Here is an 18,571-nt window from a genome sequence, read left to right on the forward strand (position 1 = left end):
ATGTCGCACAAACTCCATCTAAAAACTGGGAAACAAATCTTAGTAACGGTACTGGCAAGTAATACTTTAAAAGTGGTCTCCTTCAATGTAAATGGAATACTTGATCCTATTAAGAGAGGCAAGATATTTTCAAAACTGAGAAGGGAGGGTGCTCAAGTAGCATTCCTCCAGGAAACGCATTTATCTGAAACTGAGCATGCAAAACTGAGAAGAGGAGGCTTCAAACATGTATTTCACTCATCCTATAAATCAGGACATAGAAGAGGGTCTGCCATCCTTATTTCAAATCAAGTCCAATATGAACACATTTCAGAGACTAAAGATAAAGAAGGCCGATATGTAATGATAACGGGAAGGATTGATGGGCTGATGATAACTTTCTTCAGCATATATGCTCCTCCTGGGAGTGATTGGACCTTTTATAAAAAAATATTTGATATGATGTCTGCTGAAGCTCAGGGTGTGCTAATATGTGGAGGAGAAATGAATATAAGATTATCAAAAATGGAATCTTCCACCTCTAATTTAGGACATAGTAAACCCACGATTAATAAAATAAACTCTATAATGAAAGAAATCGGCATAATAGATGTTTGGAGGGAGTTTAATCCAACAGGCCGTGACTACATTTATTTTTCTGCACCTCAATCTACTTATTCAAGGATTGACTACTTATCTGCATTTAAGAGAGAACCATTTAGAATTCAATCATGTGGTATTGGAACAATTGATATGTCTGATCATGCACCAATAGTAATGACAGTTAATATTAGTAATAACCCAAAATCTACACTATGGAAATTGAACTCAAGTTTATTGACTAACCCTCAGGTAAAAGGAGAGTTGGAAAAGGCAATAGATACCTATTTTAAAGAAAACAACAATGGAGAAGTGTCTCCTCCTATGGTGTGGTATGCATTTAAGGCAGTCCTGAGGGGGAAAATAAGTTCTATTTCCTCATCACTAAAAAAAACCTAGACAGGAGAGGCTCAACTCTCTATACACCAAACCAGAGAATTACAAAAAGACCATAAAGCTAGACTAGGGACCAAGGAAGTATCAATTAAAAAACTGCAAAATGAGATAGATGAGATATTCTCAGAAGAGGTTAAGAAGAAACTGGCATTTCTGAAACAGGGGTACTATGAGGCAGGCAGCAAGGCAATGAAACTGTTATCATATAAACTGAGGAAACAACAGGCAGATGCCACTATTAATAAGATAAGATGCCCTCAAACTAAGAAAATACAGCATAGACTAGACCAAATTCAACAACATTTTGAAAATTATTATAAGGAATTATATTCACAACCAAAGCTAGATAACGAAGATGAGATGAAGAGGTTTCTTGAATCTCTAAATCTTCCCACAATCACACAAGAACAAAATAAAGTCCTGATTGCGCATATCACTGAAATAGAAGTCAAGGCAGCAATATCAAGACTCAAACCACATAAGAGTCCAGGTTCAGACGGCTTCACAGCCGAATGGTTTAAGTCTTTCAAGGAACAGTTAATTCCAAAACTGTGCCAGATATGTAATGGAGCACTCAAAAAGGGAGAGATTCCCCCCTCATGGAAGCAAGCTATAATCTCAGTAATACCAAAGGAAGGCAAAGATACATTAGATTGTAAACAATTTCGACCCATCTCAGTGTTAAATCTAGATTATAAAATGTATATGTCAATATTGGCTAGGAGAATTGAAAAACTTTTGCCATCTCTTATCCATTTGGACCAGACTGGATTTATCCATGAGAGAGACCCAAGACAGTTTGAGGAGGACGCTACATATTATGTGGCATATCCAGCAAAACAGGACACAAGCTATGTTAATGTGATTGGATGCAGAGACTTTTTTGTATAAGGTGTTAGATAAATTTGGTTTTCATCATACTCTTATCAAGGCTTTCAAAGCTGTATTTGATGTCCTTCCGCAACGAAGTTCCTTACGGAATAATAAAGTACTTTTGACTTTGACTTTGTATATAATAATCCAACAGCAAGAATTAAAATAAATGGCAGCCTCTCAGATTCTTTTATTTTGGAGCTTTCTTGTAGGCAGGGTTGCCCCTGTTCCCCACTTCTCGTTGCCCTCTTTATAGAACCTCTCAGTCAATATATTAGGCGAAACAAGCAAATCAAGGGTATAAATATAGCAGGACAGGAACACAAAATATCTTTGTTCGCGTATGACGTGTTAATTTGTTTATTGCAACCATCCACATCTCTACCAACTTTAATGTTGTCGATGGATATGTTTGGTAACTTATCAGGCTATAAGATAAATATCCAGAAAACCCAGGCTATGACCTTTAATTTTAACTCACCAGATGATTTGATAACTGAATACAGCCTGAGTTGTAACAAGAAATCAATGAAGTATCTGGGAATTAATCTTACCCAAGACATTACAAAATTATTTGAAGCCAACTATATTCCTCTCAACCTTAAAATTAAGTCTGACATCTCCAGATGGAATCACTTACCTTTTCTCAGTCTAACTTCAAGGATTGAATCGGTCAAAATGGTGATATTGCCCCACCTGTTGTATCTCTTCCTATCGCTGCCAATTGAAATAAGTGATTGACAGTTCATTGAATGGCAGAAATTAATTTCTCGATATATCTGGATGGGTAAAAAAACAAGGATCAAATTTAAAGTAATGCAACTATCAAAAGACACAGGAGGAATGGCACTGCCAAATTTAAGAGATTGCTACTATGCGGCTCAGATAAGAACCCTGGGGTATCTCCATGACCCGCAGTTCAGGGCCAGGTGGAAGGAAATGGAAGAGGGAGGATCTGTGGGTCCACCTATACAGGCAGCAATGGCAGACAAAAAAATTGTAGACAGTCTTATAAATAAGAATAACCCCTGGATAAAAACAACACTAAAAACCTGGCACAAAATAGTTAGGAAATACAATTTAAAGGGTGCAGAAAACATATTACGTTGGTGTGCATATGACATGGATTTTATTCCAAATAGGACAGACAGTAGATTTAAAATATGGATGGAAAGGGGCCTTATGGCTTACTGCTGCTTCATACATAATGGGTCTGTGAAAAGTTTTGACAATCTCAAAGGGAATATGGTTTAGAGAAGCAAGATTTTTTCAGATACCTTCAAGCTAGGCATCGATTAAATACAATTTTGAAAGAGGACTTGAGAAGTGATATCCTGAAGGTCTTTGTTTCAATTTACAAATCTGGGAGTGGAAAGAGACTAATATCTAGATTAGATAGATAGATTATACAAAAGTTTCCAAGACTCCTCGAATTCGAACACCCTGCATATTAAATGTAGATGGGAATGGGAGGGAGATCTGGTCATAGCTGAGGATGAATGGGAAAATATTTGTAAATTACAATGGAAAACCACAATTTCACACAGCATGCAGGAGTTTGGATGGAAAAACATTATGAGATTTTTTATAACACCTGTGCAGAAGAGACATCAAGGTAGTGGAACAAATTGTTGGAGGATGTGTGGTTCAGATATAGCCAACCATTATCATTTATTTTGGGATTGTCCGAAACGTTTGTCTTACTGCCACTGCCACATTTGTGATTGTCTGGAATACATATTTCAAATTACTATACAATTTGATGTAAGCGCAATGTATTTTGGTACCATGGTATTATATACTCAATCAATAGCAGACAAATATCTAATGAAGATATTATTGATTGGAGCGAAGAAAGCTGTAACAAGGAAGTGGATGCAACCCAACGCACCGACACTGAAAGACTGGCAAGGAACTGTTCATGAAATCTATATCATTTTACACATTGTAAAATGAAAGGGAGAGTAATAGCATGGAGAATATATGTTGCAATTGCAGTGCATGTTTTTGTTTTGCTCTGTGTGTGTGTGTAATGGTGCTGAAATGATTTTGTATGTTTCTCCATGATAAAAATAAAAGAAAAAAGAAAGGTGGCAGGGTCTGCCACATATAAACAAACAGTGTTCTGGGACCTTATCTTCCTCTGAGAACAGCATGTTTATTCACTTGTGGAATAAATACATATTTCTGAGTTTGTATTATTACCTCATTAACATTGTAAATATTAAAATTCAGAGTTTGAACGTCTTCTCCAAAACTACATAGTGCCCCTTTAACCACCCACAAGCATATGACACATCCGTTTCATCCATATGACAAGGTTCCAGTCTGTCTGTTTCATGGAAATATTATGTTTTCTGAATAATAGATGGCCTGGAGGTACCATGGCTAATAGCATAGGCTTAAAATTAAAATAATATTTATCATTCTAAGAAATGCACTTATTCACTTTCTTGCAGTTAGTGAGAAGTTAAGCTTGTGTTAAGTTCAGAGCTATGGTCAGGACATGGTTAAACTAGCTTAGATTAGAAGCATATGGAAAAAACTTGCCTGGCAACATACAAACCATACAAAATCTGTGCACACACAGAAATGTAAAAACATCAGTTTGGTGTTTTAGGGGAACTTACATGCTGGAACTATTTCTTCATGAGCAACGGTGTATCTCTCTGTCCAGTATTTCTGTGCAGTCTTTGGCACACTGCGATTAGCCAGATACAGTCAGTGAGCACAGGTTTTGAAGAAAAAACTTTAAAAACTGGACACAGTTGCTGCACTGAACTGTTGTTGATAAAAAAAAAAAAAAAAAATAGTGACACACTAAAAACATGTTAATCAGTGAGCTGTCTAAATGTTGGTGTGTGTTTTTGTACGGTGAATACAGCCTGGCTAGTGTCCCTCTGCTTTGAGTCTATGCCAAGTCAGGTTAACCATGTCCCGACTCCAGCTCTGTGCTTAACACACAGACATCAGATTATCATCCATTTTCTCATCTTGCTATCGAAAAGAAAGCACATTATATTTCCTAAATATAACATTTACAGTACATCTGAGTACTTGGGATCTCCAGTGGAATGAAATGATAAAGTAAAGTCTGATGGTTCAAATAGTACCTGGAGACACAGCATGAGTTCATAATTATGCTCCCACTGGAAGTTCTGAGGTTTAGGTTTGATTGCCTTTCCATGGTAAACGTGTAGTTACATGTGTCTTACAATCAAATGTGGGTTAATAACAACTGGGGCTGGTCCCACATTTGTCTCAAGTATCCATCACTAAAGACAGTTAACTCAAAGTGTGTAGCAGCAGCTTATTCAGATACCTTTGCACACTATGCAGTAATCATTTTAGTTTGTTTCATAAAACCCAGACTGTTTTCCTTTCAGAGCCACTACAGCATGCGTATCATATTTAAGAATGCATAGCTGCGTGTGTTTTGGATCACAGCAACAATAATTGATATTGGGGAGAGAGAGACAAGAAACATCAAAGTGAACATTTGGCCACAATGTCAGGAAATAATGAACTTCGACTTCGAACAACAGCTCAAGAGAGAAACTCAGCAATTATTTTTCCATTGAGCAGGGAATATCTGGGTTTACTTATGTAACTGTTCTCTGCTGGCTTCGTCTTTTTTATTACTGACAATTTAGGGACTAACTGGACCTGGAAATTAGTGTGGTGAGAGATGGGGAATGACACATAATAAAGTCCCCTGGCTGGCTGGAACTAAGGATGTTTCAATTACACAAACCTCTTGAAAAGGGTCTGAAGATGGAGGGTGTTATATGTTACACAGGACGCAGTGGTGTAGAGTTACAAAGTACATCTACTCAAGCACTGTATTACAGTTTTTAGGTAATAGAACTTGACATGAATACTTCTAGTTTATGCTACTTTATAAACAATGATGGGTTAGCCACTTTGAAAGCACCCATGGGAGAAATCTATTGTTGCTAGTTTAACTGCCTCCGACTCAGGCTTATTGTCCTTCTTTTAATGCAAGAATGAGCAAGCTGGGAGTGTGGGTTGAGCTAGGGCAAGCCAAAAGAATCGGCTATTGAAACACGTCTACCTAGGTCCAAGCTAGCTAAGGCTAACAAGCTACAGTAGCTGTGGTTACACTGAAAGAGAAGCAAATTTTGCCCTTTGTTAGTTGCCTCATGTGAGTCGTGAGATCATTTGTGTTTATTCGAGTTACTCACGTGAGTTTGACCATGGGTTTATTTTCCCCAAACGGAATACTTGACTGTACGTTAGCTGTAAGCTAGCAAGAAACAGCAGGCACAGATGGTTGTTGTGTCTGTGTTCAGTTTCATCTCTGACCAAAGTCAGAACTCACCAGACACTTGGGTTGTTTCTCTTATCCTTCATTGCCTTTTCTTTTTCCTGTACATTCATAAAGTAAAGTACATTTCCCCTCCTTTCAGCAGGCAAGCTACAATACATTACTGTGGATTTCAGCAGCACGGCGCTCACTGCTGCAGAGGTTAAGAAGCTAGAGTAAAAGTTTTAAACATAGACTCTATGCTCTCCTTGACTCCAGGTGTTTATTTCTCCAGAAGCTCTGCCAATGGCTGTCTCCTCCAGAGCTCGCCGGCTCCAGCAGCTGTCTGCGGGTTAACACTGACAGGATCGCTGGGCAATCCAAAACACCAGCATCTGTCCTTCTGCTCTGTCTGTTAGTCCAGTTAACCACACAGCAAGCCATATTATTTGTCCGATATTTGCATTCAAATAATCTCCAAAAGGCATCAACACTACAAATGCAGCTGAGAGATAAAGATCAGTGAGTGGAATGAGCTGAGGTGAAGCCGAGCAGACAGCTCGCAGGTAACCATCACTTAAAGCAGCCACCCCCTTAATTATGTCAAAGCCTGAAGTTTAAGCCTTCATATAAATATATTTAAAGAGTGAGTTACATATGTTAAAACGTAATTAGCAGTAAATTGGATTCTAATGCTGATTATAAAGGCTAAGCGGACACGTGTCATGTTTGTGCTGAGATTATGTAACTTGTTTTTTTTTTTTTTGTGTAATTTTGGCCACCATTTCATTCAGTAATAATAACACATTACTCACCAAGTTAATAGCTGGGAACATTATGACATCACTAAAAAGAACTTGATGGGTCAAGAAGTGCAATATTATTAAAACTAAAAGAACTGATGGCAAAAATAACACAAACAAGACCCATATTGTAATGAGCAGAATTATTCCTTAAAAGCTTATATGAACTGATGTTTTTCTCCTCTGACCTCTGTTAACAGACCTTTCAGTGAAGAGTTAGATCTGTTTGGATTGTATCTCTGAAGCAGCTCCATTTCACTCCTGTGAATCTCCTTTCTCTAGGTGGCACCAGACTTCTTTGAGTATTTCCGAGCCCTGTACCCAATCTTGCACTCTGACCCCAGCCTGTGGTGTGTTTCTGCCTGGAACGATAATGGCAGAGATGCCCTGGTGGATCCATCCAAAGCTGAGCTCCTCTACAGAACAGACTTCTTCCCTGGGCTGGGCTGGATGCTGCTGAAGGAGATGTGGGACGAACTGGAAGTCAAATGGCCCTCAGCTTTCTGGGATGACTGGATGCGGCAACCCGAACAGCGCAAGGACCGCTCCTGCATTCGGCCAGAAATATCCCGGACTATAACCTTTGGCCGGAAAGGCGTCAGTTTAGGTCAATTCTTTGACCAGTACCTTCGCTATATTAAGCTAAACACTGAATTTGTGCCTTTTACCAAACAGGATTTGTCTTATTTGCTTAAAGAAAAGTATGATGAAAAGTTTATCAAAGACGTTTACAGTGCCCCACTGGTGAAGATTGAGGACCTGCAACAAGGGGGCAACTTAAAAGGCCCTGGACCGTACAGGATCCAGTACTCCAGCAGGGACAGTTTCAAAGTCTTCTCTCGAAATCTGGGGGTTATGGACGACTTGAAATCTGGAGTTCCTCGTACAGGTTACAGGGGCATAGTTAGTTTCCTGTACCGGGGTCGAAGGGTGTTCTTGGCTCCACCAGAGGGCTGGTCACGGTATGATACTAGCTGGAGCTGAGCAACTGATCCAGACTCTAAAATGTGAATGGTGTTGAAGAGGGGAGAGAGCCTTATGGTGTGTTCACACAGAAAGTGAAGTGAGTTTTTGCCTCACATTACTTGCTCGAGTTTGACCACAAGATTATTTGTGTTTATACGCAGGAGTGTTTAAACAGCCTGGATACTTTACCGTACATTAGCTGTAAGCTAGAGAGGAACAACACACAGGGCATATGTTTCTGTGCATTTTGAAAGCAGTTAAGCCTTTTACTGCACTTACCAGAGACTTAGTTCAATCTCTTCTTTCCACCTTTTCTGGAACATTACGTGCATGAAGTAAAGTACATTTCCCCTTCAGCTCCAGTCACAGTGAAAAATAAAGTACATGGATCACTGCTGCAGTCAGGTTGATAAACAGGAGTGAAAATAAATACACATTTAATCTTAAAAGTTAAAAAGTAATCTCTGAGCTCTCCTCCTGTCTGATGTGACTCCAGGTGTTTATTCCTTCAGAAGGTCTGGCTCTGCACCGACTCTCCTCCAGGGGATCTTTCATGCAAAAAATATACTTTGCTTTCTGAAAGAACACATCATTACTCAAAGGAGCCCCCTCTCAGACCAAAGAATATCAGCAGACTCAGTGGTTCATGAAGGAATTAAAGCAGCACAGATTGCGCTGCAAATCAGTCAAGCTGGGAGATCAATGCCTGTTAGGGGAGCTTCTAAAATAGGGTGCTCATTCAGGATCGCAAGTTCAATGGCCAGCCGGACTTCACAGAGAGTTAAAACTGGTAGGACATGAAAATTTGACCTTTAAACTCCATTTTAGCTCAGTGGGTAGAGCAGGTGACTCGAGGTCGCTGGCTCGAACCTGGCTCCCCTGGGCGGAACTGAGCTACATGCTGAAGCATCCTTGAGCAAGATGCTGAACCCTGAAATTGCTCCCGATGCGCACTTGGCACCTTGCAAGGCAGCCTCTGCCATCAGAGGGCCCTGGATGAGCTGGCGTCTCATCCAGGGGTGTACCCTGGCCTCTGCCCATTGAGAACTGGATTTGGCCCCAGTAGCCCTGCAACCCCCCGAAAGGGGGGATAAAAGCGGCAACACCCCGCAACCCTAATCAGTAAACAAGCAGACAAGAAAATGAGATGAGATGAGAGAACTCCATTTTCAGCTTTTAATGGCTATTGGCAATGTGCCTTGCTGCCTGGGTCCATTTTGTTTGATGTATTTTTTTACTGTAGGTTAACATTATTTGGTTGCAAAAAAATAATTTGAATTGTCAACAGAAAGAGCATGTTTCAGTGATGCTATACTGGAGGTAAACTCAAGAAAAGTGACCATCCCTAGAACTGCATAAATATTGAGCTGTCATTTTTTGCATTTAGTCAGGGGTGGATCTACAGGGGGGGGATCTACAGGGGTGGCATGAGTGGCAGCTACCACCTCTAAAAAATGCTTTGTTACCCCAGTTGCCAAAAGCATCTTTTGGAAAATCTAATATAAGAAGTTGTGCCTGTTAAGAATTTTACAAGAGCAAAACTGAATGCAAGTGTATGCAACAAGAGAGGATGCTCCCAGTGCACTCCACCCAGTTGCCGTTAGCAACAGGCAGCGGCTCCATATTCACCTGGCCCCAGCAGTTTCATGTGCAGCCTCTCCCGGTCCCGACTGCACAAAACAACTCATTTTGAATCTTGTTTCAGAAAACTGTTGGAATTTGGGAACATTGAGGGGCATGCAGGAGTTTTGAAACAGACAGCAGCTGAAAAACAACACACATCTACTCAAACTTTCCACAACAATTAGTGTGAAGTACTCCATTACTCATATCTTAATGGCGACTTTTAAAGAAAACGCGTAGCAGTAGAGAGGAGACATGCTAGATACATTTTGTAAATAACACGTTAAAAAAGTAACTCAACACATATAAGTAAGGGTAATGTTTTGGCACACATTTTAGGTTGAGTGTTTGACTTATGTTCAACGAAAAAGATACATGTGGAAAAATGACTAATAATTTGGAATTAAGCATTTTTTAAAAGATTCTAGTGCCATCTTTGCCTAGATAAATCTATTAAATCCTTTACTCGTGTACCACAATAATGTTATGTTTGTTATAATATCTACATTTGGGGGTTTTCCAAGCAAATATTGATATATGTGATTGTTTGGGATTAAATCCACATCGTCTGTATAATGTCTGCCACCCTCTTGCCACCCCATGAATATTACTCTCGATCTGCCCCTGCATTTAGTAAAGTTTTTGAAAGAAGTTGTTGAAATTGACTCAACTCTCTGGGTCCCGTTACTGTTCAAGTTTTTCAGACTAGTTACAAGTTGTGTCCAAAGAAAGATGAAAAGCTACAGTGTGTTAAACAGTGGCCATATCCAGTGCTGGATGAAGTCATTATATGAAGTCATAGCCCTGATGGGTCATATTAAAGACCAAAGGCCTCTTCATCAATGGGACAGAGTGACAAAATTGCAGAGTACTCTCCTGAAGTAGAGAGCAGAAGAGATAAGTTTGAAACAAACCCATGTTTATTGCTGCTGAATCACTGCCTGAAGTCGGTGTTATAGATGGCTCATGAACATTGTCAGACGCAGCTCCCTCTGTTCCACTGTCAAAGGTTTTCAGATACCTTTAGCACTTTGTTTAAGAGCACTGAGGCCTTAATGGTTGATCTCCTGCTTGAGCTGGTTCTTGGAAGGCCTGTTGGGGGGTGTGGGAGTAATGTAAAGTCTTAAGTGTTGCAGAGCAGCCCTGTTAAAACTCTGTTAATGTGATGACTGTGGGCAGCACCATATTCATTCTGCTGCTCCCTTCTGCTTTCAGAGGATCATTTCCACTACACCGCTTTATTAGTGTGAGTGAACTTCGTGTCTCAATTGATCATAAAAAGGTTGGTATGGAATCATTATGGCATGGCTATTTTGAAATGATTGAACTGTCATTGAACTTGAGGGTCTAACAAGTTTCCCAAGCTGCAAATGAGATTCAGTCATCACTGAGTCTGACATTTTACTGATGACCCTGAAGCCCTGATACAGGGCAGTTGTAATTACATGACATCCAAACCATGGTTTGGTCAGCTTTGGTTTGTTGAAAAACCACAGATTGATAGTTTTTATTTGTATGTGCAACAAGAAGGCTGAGGAGAAATAATTATCACTGTACTGTAATTAGCTTTGGGAGATATCCACAGGTGACATTGATTCCCATGTCTGTATGGTGATGTGTACAACCACTGCCTGATGTGTTTATAACTTTAATACAGTATAAATAAAATCAGCTATTTTGATATTTGTCTACATGCTGAAGGAGTCACTCGTTCATTGAAAGCATTCATTCGGTTGTGTCATCTGCAGTCCTTAACAGTGGCATGTGTCATGTTCATGTTGGTCTGTTTTGAACAATCCGTTCGGGCATCTTGCCTGCCTAACAGTTTTGTAACACTTAATTTTACAGGTCCACAAATGTCATGGTAACTAGGTGGTAATTATCAAGTAAGAGATTCTTTGAAATTCTCCCAAAATTACAACAATAGTGACCTCAACCCCCAACATGATTTAATTCTGGTATTATAATATATAAGCAGTATAATAACAATAATAAAAACAACTTTTAATTTCTTTAATACATTTGCAGGAAACTTCCAACTGGTTTCTGATGAACTTCTGGTAGTCAGTGAACTGAAGTAAAAGATTTGAAGCATTTACATTCTCATTCAGTGAAGCTGCAACAACTCACTTCAGTTTAGTGAACTGTTGAGGGGAAGTTTGACACAAACTAGTCAGATATGAAAATACCATGATCAGCAGAAATTAAGTAGAAACCAGTTGAAAGCTTCCTGGAAATGTATTAACTGCTTATTGAAGAAAAGCAGAATATTATTATTAAATGATGTTTGGGTACTTTTCAATAAATTTCTAGGTAATTATTGTGGTCATTTGAGGGATATTTGAAAGAAATGTAAAATATTTGCTAGGTAATTACACCGTCCAGAACATTTCCAGTGTTGCCGTTAGTTTGTAGTGGACTAATGAATGCCCTGTTTGCATCCTTGAAGATATGACCTGTTTTAAAGGTGAGGAACCACAAAGACACAATGTCACGCTCCTGTCCCGACCATCTATGCAGTCAGTTCTAAAACTCCCAGAAGGTGTCCTCAGATTTTCTGCAGTTGTTTACTCTGAGCTCATAGCTCAGATATAGCATGGCTGGGAGTCTGGCCCATTGGACCAGACACACTCTAGTCCCCTCTAGCTTTAGCCTGACACGGTGGACTGTTTCCACATTTTTGTCATTTTATTAATTTTATCATTTAGTTTGAACAAGGCGACCCAACTATATTGCACAATTGATGTTTTATTGTATTCATAGTGAGAAGCTAACAAGTTAGCCTGGCATCACCCTGAATATTAGCTTTGTTCAGCAATTTTAAGTTATTTATCTTAGTTAGTTATCTTCATTGACTGATAAACAAACTAAATAAACAAACTCTCTTTGTTTTCATGACTGAATAAACAAACTGACCTTAAAGGACAACACAATTTATACTGTTTTACTTTGTTTACATGTGGCGGACCCTGCCACCTTTCTAGCTTCAAACAGTGTTCTGGGACCTTATTTTCCTCTGAGAACAGCTTGTTTTATTGTTTGTGTTATTACCTCATTAATATTGTAAATATTAAAATTCTGAGTTTGAATTTCTTTTTCAACACTATGTATTGCCCCTTTAAAGTTAGCTGCTCAGGGCCTCACAAATGGTGGCAAATCGTCCACATGTATGAGTCATATAGTTAAGATGCAAGTTTAACTAACCTTACGGCCCTTTAACAACTATTACTGTATGTCTGTTGCTAAGCCCAAAAATACTCTAATTTCATAAAAAAGTTTTAACCCAGGTTGTTTAAGCAGGGGGAATTTATGAGACTTAAACTGACAACCAACCTCTAATATTAAAAAAGGTGCATTGTTTGTTTCCCTGTACTTTTGTACATGTAATCATTCTTTTTCAATTGTGAAAACTAATAAAAAATAAGAGAAAAGTTTAAACACATTTAAATAAAGAGTTTTACAGGTCAGGGTTACTGGACATAGGAATATAAAAGTCTGGCCCCTTGGCATTTCACTTTTAAATCAGGCCCTTCTAAAAAGTAGCTGAATAGGCCTGATCTATGAGCTGAAACAGATTAACATTCATCATTAACAGGGAAGAAATGGTCCCATTGTAAATAAAAAAGAATGATAAATTCAACCCTCATAATTAAATAAACTTCATTAAGTTTATTAATGTGCCTCTGAGTGACATTTTACAGATGGCTGTGGACTGTAAAGTCAGCAGCCCCATTCACACACACTTTCAGTGCGGGAATCATGCGTTGATTCTCCACATGTTCCTGTGTGTGAAAGTTTCAGATGCGGAGAGGGGGGACAGTTTGGCTGCAGCTGTGATCCGCCCCCGGAGGTAGTATCAGAGCCACAGCAGAGGGGAGCCGGCGTCTGTGTGAATAGAAAAGCTGGAGGCGTAGATCAGGGGTGTGTCCGTCTGACGGTGTTCACAGTCTGACAGCTAAACAGATCCTTCACTAATCAAATAAAAGAGAAATGTCCCACAAAGCAACATTACAGGACCAAACAACAGTAATGTGGTAACTGGTAGTGTCTTTGGCAACTTATATGAGGACAGATATACCACAGTTATACCTGGAGAAGTGTCTGTCATCCTGTCTGTCCTCCTGTCTGTCCTACCGACTCTTCATCACATTTCTGCCAGAAAAACTCTGTCCCCAGCAATAAAACTTTAACTCACTAAGTGTTTGTCTCCTTCCACTATTGTGTTGTTGTAGTTACTGTCTCATGGTGACGGTCAGCCCTCCTGACCGAGACTTCAGTGAACTTTCCCCCAGAAAACAGCCTCCCTCCCCGCGAGTGAGAGTCAGACAGTGTCCTGTTTACTGATGGCGATTATGTAATTATGTAATTTAGAGCAAAAAATGTAACTTTGTCACTTTCCAGGATGCATGGTGGGTCAGGATCTCAATCACAACACATTATAACAGCATCCATGTGATTATAAACAGTCAGCGGCACATGTTTAGATTAACAGGAGGACACTGGGGGATACATGTTGAAAAACCACACAGACGTCATCATCATGATGTGTACCGTCACGCTTTTATTGGATCGGCAGTGCCGGCTTGCTGTGTGAATTACACACTGGTGCGGCTTTACGCCGGAGCTGCTTGGTTCTGTGTGAACAAAGGCGGAGAATTGGCGAACTGCCGCTGCGGAGATAATGCAGCGTCTCTGTGTGAAAAAGGCTAATGACATTTTAAAAACAACCTTAAAAAACAATGCGTAACTCTGAGGTCACATCTCTCACTTTTTATTTCATATAAACTTCATCATTTCACCTGTAGCTGTCTCCAGAAAAAACTTGTGTATGCTGCTCTGAAATGTGTGTAAGGTGAACACAATCTTCTTTTACATTGTATGCAAAGGAAAAAGGCACATGCTTGGGTTAGGTGCATACTGAACATATTGTTTGTTCGTCCAACCCCTGATGGCTCACTTGTCCAACAAGCATACAGCAGAATGTGTTCCAGGTTTGAATCCAGCACAGGAGCATTTTGTATCTCTCAGGACTTACAACACTTTTACAAGCTGCTGGTATTGTATACTCACAGTCCTGCAGCTGAATATGCTAGAGCACCAAATGTGTATTAATCCACTGCTGGGACTAGTCCCAAACAATGCACTGATAAAAGCAGTGTCCAGATTATGCCTGGTCCACACTGCCAGCAGGAGCAGCGTTCAACAGCAGTGTTGCTGAACTGCTGCTGATAATTATCAGTAAAGATGATGACATGATTTTCCTTTAACTTCCTTAAAAAGAAAAAGAAAGCACAATGGCAAAATGCTGCCCTTCATTCCTTGTGTATATTCTTTTCATGTCTGTGATATATTCTACAGATATAGACATTGAAACTGTAGTGAAACAGTATGAAACAAGTATGATGTTGATATGACTATCCACAGATTGTCAACCGCACATGAAAAAAGACGATAATCTCTAGCTGGTGCACTGCTGTAGCCTTGCTTGAGCTGATGCCAGCTGTGCGGCTGCTGTTCACATGGTGCCCAAAAGAAAAGCAAGAGGTTCCACAATGCACAAGCACTGCTCACACAGGAGCAGTGGACTGGGCATGCTCCTTTATTTATTCATTTATTTCATGAAATGATGTGTTTGTAATGGGTTTTTTTCTGCAATATGGAAGAATTTTGGTTGAGAACATTCATAATGTCACTTAAACAGAATGTATGAAGACAAAACAGTTCTAACATTATGACATCTACGCAGGGGTTAATTTGTGCCACCTCTTGGTTTTGGCCTTTTGGTGTTCCGGGACTTATTTGGGCAGATCTGGTACCTCTCGTGTAGAAAAAAATAATAGTATAAAAAAAAGTTTTTAAAAAATGTATAAAATAAAATAATAATATTCATATATTTATTTAAAGAACAAATCCCAAGAATTTCATGTTGTTTATTAAGATTTAACGTGATTTGAAAGAGTCGGAGATCTGTTGATGCACTGAAAAGCTTACTGGGTCATCAAACCCTGCCTCTGACACAGAAAAAAACTTGAAATTTGCCGCATCTGGGGCGCAAGCAGAGAGGAACAAAAGATAGATATATAGATATATAGATAGATAGATAGATAGATAGATAGATAGATAGATAGATAGATACTTTATTTATCCGGAAGGAAATTCAAGTGTCCAGTAGCACACAAAATACAGAACATACATTACACTTATATAATATATAAAATTACAATTAAAATTAAAGCTGCAAGCAGCGATGAACGGGCCCTCGCAGTCCACGCGCGTCAGGGCGTGCTGATGTCGCGGCGTGCTGCTGTCGCTACATGCTGCTGTTGGGGCTTGTTCATGCAACAACTTCTGTTGAGGAATCAAAAGTGATGGCAGTCAAGCTGTTCTTTCATCATTTAGAAATAAAAGCACCATCTATCGGCCGATTTGCACCAAATTTTGCACAAACCGTCAGTGGGCCATGGAACACAATAAGTTAAAGTCTTGTGCTAATCGGACTGTATTTCGTCAAGATACGGAAGATTGTCTGTTTTGAGCACAATGTGCAGGAAATTGTAATTCTGTATTTTGGGTGTTTAGTGGACTATCAAAATTATTTTAATAACTTTTTGTCGTGAGCATCCACAGATGCTGTGTGCAAAGTTTGGTGCAAATAGGTGAAATTGCCTGGGAGGAGTTCGAAAAAGTAAGTTTTTCAGTTTTCGCGATTCTGCGATGGAAATTTGGGGCCAAAGTTGGCGTGGCCTACATCACACAATTCAGCTGAATGCAGGAAACACATAGATATAAGGTTTAACAATGTGCTCCATATTATGTGGGAGTTATTAGCCAAAAACGGTTTTGTGTTGAAAATAGCGCCACCTGCGGGTCATTTTTGGTGTGTGAGATACAAGGGCCAGTCTATACCACCCCATTGAGTTTAATATCCATAAGTGTTATGGTGTGGGCACAGTGCCAAATAAAAAATGAAACTGCCACCAGAGAGCCACCTAGTGTCGGATCGGTATGACCTTCGTCAGCTATCCTCAGGAGGGCATTGGCAATGAGTGTACCAAGTTTCATGTTAATCCGACAAACGGATGTGGAGATATAAATTACTTCAATTTAAAGAGCGCCACCTAGTGGTCATTGGCCAAAACTTTGCACAGAGCCTTATGGGCTCATGGGGAAGGACTATCCTGAGTTTCATGTCATTGGGACAAACCAATGTGGAGATATGCAACACTTCCTGTTTGGAGCTAAATCTGCAGGAAGTTGTTATTTAATAACTTCAGTATTCTTTGGAATATCAAAATTCTTTTAATAACTTTTTGTCAGGAGGGTCCACAGATGCTGTATGCAAAGTTTGGTGCAAATCGGTGAAATTGCCTGGGAGGAGTTCGAAAAACTACGTTTTTCAGTTTTCTCGATTCTGAAAATGGAAATTTGGGGCGAAAGTGGGCGTGGCCTACATCAATCAATTCATCTGGATTCAGGGAACACGTAGATATAAGGTTTTAAACTGTGCGACATATTATGTGGGAGTTATTAACCAAAAACGCTTTTGTCTTGATAACAGCGCCACCTGCTGGTCATTTTTGGTGCGTGAGATACAGGGGCCAGTCTATACCACCCCATTGAGTTTAATATCCATAAGTGTTATGGTGTGGGCTCAGTGGCAAATATAAAATGAAACTGCCACCAGAGTGCCACCTAGTGTCGGATCGGTAAGATTTTCGTCAGCTATCCTCAGGAGGGCATTGGCAATGAGTGTACCAAGTTTCATGTTAATCCGACAAACGGATGTGGAGATATAAATTACTCCAATTTAAAGAGCGCCACCTAGTGGTCATTGGCCAAAACTTTGCACAGAGCCTTGGGGGCTCATGTCGAAGTAGTATCCTGAGTTTGATGTAAATTGGACACAGCATTGTGGAGATATGCAACACTTCCTGTTTGGAGCGAAATCTGCAGGAAGTTGTTATTTAATAAGTTGAGCATTCTTTGTAATATCAAAATTCTTTTAATAACTTTTAGTCAGGAGGGTCCACAGATGCTGTGTGCAAAGTTTCGTGCAAATTGGTGAAATTGCCTGGGAGGAGTTCTAAAAAGTAGGTTTGCGACATTTTGCGAGCTAGCGAAAAAAAACCGGTAGGCGGATATGGGCGTGGCCTATACCCAGAGATTCAGGAGGATTCACTGAACGCGTGGATATAAGGTTTTTGAATGTGCGACAAAGTATGTGGGAGTTATTAGGCAAAACGCACTTTCCTTGATAATAGCGCCACCTAGTGGCGAAAATTCACAACGACAATAAGTTTGGTGAGTTTTGGGGTATGTTCAGGCAGTGAAAAATGCAATCATTTTGGCCTAAAAATAAAAATAATAATAATAATTAAAGCTGCAAGCAGCGATGAACGGGCCCTCGCAGTCCACGTACGTTGGGCTGTGGCGCCGTCGGAGGCCTGTGCGCCCAGTTGTGTGCTTGCCCGTTGCCTGTGGAACTGTCCTACCTAATGTAAATGGGGTCCGTGTCAAACAAATCACAACAGTGACATCTTCAGTGACTTCCTGTGTCCAGAGGGTGGCGCTATAGATATGACACAGTATTGATGCAGAGACGTGTTCAGGGCGAGCCCCTCTACATGTGTGAGCAATTTGATGCCGATGGGAAATTGTATGTTGAAGTTATCAGGACTTCCTGCTTGATGGCGAAGGATTGAATTTGAAGGAAAATGGCGGACTTCCTGTTGGACTGAGGGTATGTGTCCAAGAGGGTTTTTTGTGCGGCTGGTGATGATACATAAGCCTACCGAATTTTGTTCATGTACGTGCATGTAGGGGGCAGGGCTTCAATTTTGAAATATTCCGGGGGGCGCTATGGAGCCATTTAGCGCCACCTGCTCGTCATTTTTGGTGTGTGAGTTACCGGGGCCAGTCTCTAACACCCCAATGAATTTCATATCCATAAGTGTTATGGTGTGGGCACAGTGCCAAATGTAAGATGAAACTGCCACCAGAGCGCCACCTAGTGGCAGATCTGTAACCCCTTTTTCAGCTATGCTCAGGAGGGCATTGGCAATGA

General features: G+C 40.1%; 1 protein-coding gene across 3 annotated transcripts in view; it reads left to right on the top strand.

Annotated features, from left to right (window-relative positions):
* The window catches only part of mgat1b (alpha-1,3-mannosyl-glycoprotein 2-beta-N-acetylglucosaminyltransferase b), a 29,441-nt gene extending 18,251 nt beyond the window's left edge, over positions 1-11,190 (top strand). For all 3 annotated transcript variants that reach the window (XM_084379378.1, XM_084379377.1, XM_084379379.1), the window contains exon 3: positions 7,201-11,190. In XM_084379378.1, the coding sequence (XP_084235504.1) occupies positions 7,201-7,902 (702 nt within the window). In that variant the 3' untranslated portion in view covers positions 7,903-11,190. The remainder of the gene's footprint in view (positions 1-7,200) is intronic.
* The last annotated feature ends 7,381 nt before the right edge of the window (positions 11,191-18,571 follow it).

This window comes from Pagrus pagrus, assembly GCF_965226575.1.
Source record: "Pagrus pagrus genome assembly, chromosome: 17".
NCBI lineage: Eukaryota > Metazoa > Chordata > Actinopteri > Spariformes > Sparidae > Pagrus > Pagrus pagrus.